Source organism: Augochlora pura, unplaced genomic scaffold (assembly GCF_028453695.1).
Source record: "Augochlora pura isolate Apur16 unplaced genomic scaffold, APUR_v2.2.1 APUR_unplaced_1345, whole genome shotgun sequence".
NCBI lineage: Eukaryota > Metazoa > Arthropoda > Insecta > Hymenoptera > Halictidae > Augochlora > Augochlora pura.
In genome coordinates, this window is record NW_027581380.1 from 1 (window position 1) to 4,359 (window position 4,359).

The 4,359-nt window shown below is 37.4% G+C and overlaps 1 protein-coding gene across 1 annotated transcript; it reads right to left on the minus strand.

Annotated features, from left to right (window-relative positions):
* Positions 1–173: 173 nt before the first annotated feature.
* Positions 174–3,719, minus strand: LOC144477473 (protein Wnt-2; the record flags this gene model as incomplete). Its single annotated transcript, XM_078195196.1, has 3 exons — positions 174–353; positions 3,394–3,481; positions 3,648–3,719. Coding segments are annotated over 3 exons (340 nt in total), but the record flags the coding sequence as incomplete, so codon positions are not given.
* Positions 3,720–4,359: the final 640 nt, after the last annotated feature.

The following is a 4,359-nucleotide window of genomic DNA, read 5'->3' on the forward strand; positions in this document are numbered from 1 at the left end:
TACATAGCATTTTACATTTTATAATAGCACATGTATTATTTTAAATATTTTCAAAGCATTTTAAATATACAGAGAAAATTCTAAATGTCGTATAATTAAACAAAAAGCGTTAAAATATTGGCGAGTTCCTCGGATCGCGTTTCTACAAGCTCGACCCAGTTACGTAAGCTCACCTGCATGGTCGGGGGTGGCGGCGGCGTGATCGCCACCACCGGCCTGGCCCTGTAATATTTTTTCATGAGGGCGTCGCCGATCTGGCGAAAACTAGGCAACGTTCGCCAGCAGGTTCTCACGGTGCAGGAGCCGGACACGCCATGGCATTTGCATTCCGTTTGCAGGAGGGCCTTAACTATCTGCAAAGAAACAATACACGGTCGCGTTAACCGCGAGGAAAATCGTATCGCGTGCACGCGCGCCGTGTAATTTCGAATAATCTCACATTTGAAATTACACGAACAGCGCCGTGGAAACATTAGCGAAGATGAACGTGCGATTATTGCGTTTGCACGGCACTACGGTGTTTCGAGGGTAGCCGGTGTTTTAACGGTGTTCCGCGGCCGCTGAAAAGACGTCGTAATTTTCGCCGTTGCCGAGGCAATGAGAAACCGAGCGTGTCATGGTTAACCCTTTGCACTCGAGCGATGACCGCTAAAATTATTCTGTCACCTCTCAAAATAAATTTTATACTAACATAGTTTGGATTAAAAAGATTCTTAACGGTAAAACTATTGGTACGAGTCGCAAGAAACAATTTCATATTTATAAAATACATTTTGTCACATGAAATGGAAATACTATAAGCTAGAAAAATTATTTTAGATTTAGAGTTAAAAAGGCTCCGAGTGCAAAGGGTTAATTTACGGGATCGTCGTGTCGTACGAAGTAAAATGGCGACGGGACCCCGTTTTAACCCTTTGAACTCGAAGCGATTTCAACTGAAAATTTAAAATCATTTTTCTGATTAATAATTAATAATTTCTGATTAATAATTAATAATTTCTGATTAATAATTTCCATTTTAGGTAACAAAATGCAGTTTTACGTATACGAAATTAATTCTTGTCATTCATACAGACGCATTTACCAATTAACAATTTTCCTAAAGCTAAGCATTGTTTATATAAAAATTATTTTGGGACGTGATCGAACAATTTCATTGGTGCGTTCAAGTCGCCGCTCGAGTGCAAAGGGCTAACTACGTTGCGCGCGAGTTCTTTGTATTCGTTGTGTATCGATCGCGGGGCACAGTTAAAAACTGGTTTACATTTCAACATATCGACACAAAGAAACAAAGAGAGAGAGGGGGAGGAGAAAGAAAGAGGTGCTCTCGGGCTGCTTGAAAAAAATCGCCCGGTCATAAAATATGCGGCGCGGCGAGGCGATCGACGTCCGGAATAAATCGTAAGCCTTTTGAGCGCGCGCGCGCGCGCGCGCGCGTCTAGAAGCGCGGCGGATCGCGCGTACCTGTGCGCGAAACCGAACGATATATGCACGTTTTTATTGCCGGCTCGATAATAAAGCCCATGGCGAAGACGTGAAAGCTCGATGAACTTTCCCCAATTAAGACGCCGCTGCGGTTACCCTCGCGGCGAGGTTCCGTCTCACGAATATTTCGCGGGTTCCGACTACCCTATACCTTTAAACAATTATTCGCACTGAAAATCGTCCAGCATCGTATTTTTTCGACTTTTGTTTGTTATAAGATGACTATTTTCAACTGACGATTGCTATGAAGTAGCTGTTATAATTTGTACAAAGATATTCTATTATTAGATATTAATTTGTATTTGTTTTTGTAAGAAATTAAGAAATTTAACGATTATTACAATCTCGTCAGAACTTTGACATAACTTATATAGAAGTATTCCACAATCTTTATTTAACGTTTTCAGTTCCAAAATATATAAATTTGTTTTTTTAAGAAATTTTATATATTATGGAACTGAAAACGTTAAATAAAGATTGTGGAATACTTCTATATAAGTTATGTCAAAGTTCCGACGAGATTGTAATAATCGTTAAATAAAGAACGTAGAATATTGCTGTACAGGTTATGTAATGGTTTTGTCGAGGTTATAATAATTAGTAAATAAAGAACGTAAGATATTTCTATACGAGTTATGTCAAAGTTATGTTGAAGTTATAATAATTACTAAATAAAGGTCGTGGAATATTTCTGTACAGGTTATATCACGGGTTTATCGAGCTCATAGTATTAATTAAATAAAGAACGTTGAAATATTCTACACAGGTTATGTTGACATTATAATAATCACTATCTAAAGAACGTAGAATATTTCTTAACAGCTTAAGTCATGCTTATATCAAGATTACAATAATCATTAAATAAAGTACGTAGAATGTTTCTGTACAGTTTATAATAATTACTCGTTTTTAACAAACAAAAGTAGAAAAGTATAATGCTGAACGATTTTCAATATGACAAAGTATACTTCGATCTTCAAATTAGCATTAGTCGTCGATTGAAAATCATTATTTCGTTATCGTTAATTCAACAATCAAGCCGCTTTACAAAATGTTAATTTTGTTAATTAAAATTTCTTGTTAGCGATAAATAATTAACTAACATTATATAGTATTTAACCGCGAGCTTCGATGAATGAAAAAAAGTTTCCAACACTGCAAAATAATTACTGCAACAATATTCGTTTCTATATTTCTATTACCATTTTTATGCAAAATAAAAATATTGTACGTCAACTGCAAGGAACAAGAAATACATATAAATTTAGTCCTATCTTCAATAATTTTAACAGACCGTAAATAAAATAATCAAGGCGCGAGGTTCGAATGATATTACCTGCTCTTTCAAAATTATCCCTTTCTGTTTGAAAACCGCGGAGCTATTACATAGAATTAATAAACTCATAAAACGAACACCCTATCAATTACTCGAATGCTTTTATAAGACCACGGAGACATGACTTTGTAAACGGACAAGCTAAAATCCTACCACCCTGGATTAATATTTATTCAAAAGTACTTGCCCATTGCTAACAATACTAATTTTATGAGTGACAACCATACCCTTGGAATTAAAGAGTTCGCTAATACAAGGACAAGTTTCCAGAATATACTCGTAGCTTAATTTTGAAAAGCATTCAAACTGTACCAAACCGATTGTTATCCTTTCACGGAATTAAAGGCAACGACGCGAACCGCAATAAACGACTTTCTTTACCTGACCCTTTCGCGTGCGACATGGTTCGTTAAATCGGGCGAAACTCACGGTACCCCGTAATTCGACCAAGGGTGTAAAGCCGCCGTGAAAAGATGGAAAATCCTCCGATTGCTCTCCCGTTCCCTTCTCGAGTTTTACGATCAATAAACGGTTCTTGCAAAACAGTAAACAATAGCATCGGTTCCACTCACCTTCCTTCCAGCTTTATTATTATGGAGGTTCATCAGGCTCCTCGCGTCGCCCTCGACCTCCCTCGCGTCCAGAAACCTACGCGCGAACCTAACATTAAATTGCAATATTAAAATCCATGCGTGTATAACATCTGTCGTGACGTGCGAACGCGTCATGCAGGTTTTACACGCACGTGACAACGAGCGAAATGGATCCGCGCTCGCGCGAACCGCCGACGAATTCATTATCGAATCGTGCTTTTAATTATCTTTACCTCATCCCGTAGGTGACGTCCGCGCTGCAGCCGCCCCATTCCCAGCCGTTCGGCGGCAGCTCCTTTCTCGTTCTACTGGAAAAACGAGCAAAATAATTTATTCGCTACGCTCGCAACGCATTTATTACATTGTTCTTACATTTTCAATTTTTTTTAACGTTTCTGGGATATTGGAATTTTAATTTCAATTTTTACTGCACTTTGAAAGTTATGGGGTATGTTATTATTGTACATTGTGCTAGCATTGTGTGTATTATTTCGTACGTATTTTTTTATATTTTTTATCTGTATATGTTGTATATATTATGGGTGTTACGAATTTTATCTGCTGATATTTTATATGTTATATATACTTTATATTTTATCTATAGATGCTGTATATATTATACAAAATTCTATCTCTTTCTATATATTTATTTATTTATTTTTAGCACTATTTCTATGCGAAATAAAGATATTTGTGCATCGACTTTAAGAAAGAAGAAATGCATGGTAATGAATTCCTGTCTTCAAGCATTGTTAAGGCGCGATAAACGTTTGTACTGTCCCGTCTTTGTGTTTGGGTTTCGGCTACGGTCACTTTGGTTATTGCCACGTTTTAGAATCGATTTCTAATGTTTCTTTAATGACTTAATTACTTTGTGACACTGGTACGGCCGAATAGCACCAGACGACATACCTGGGAAGGCTAGCGTGGCCGTACCGTCCTCCT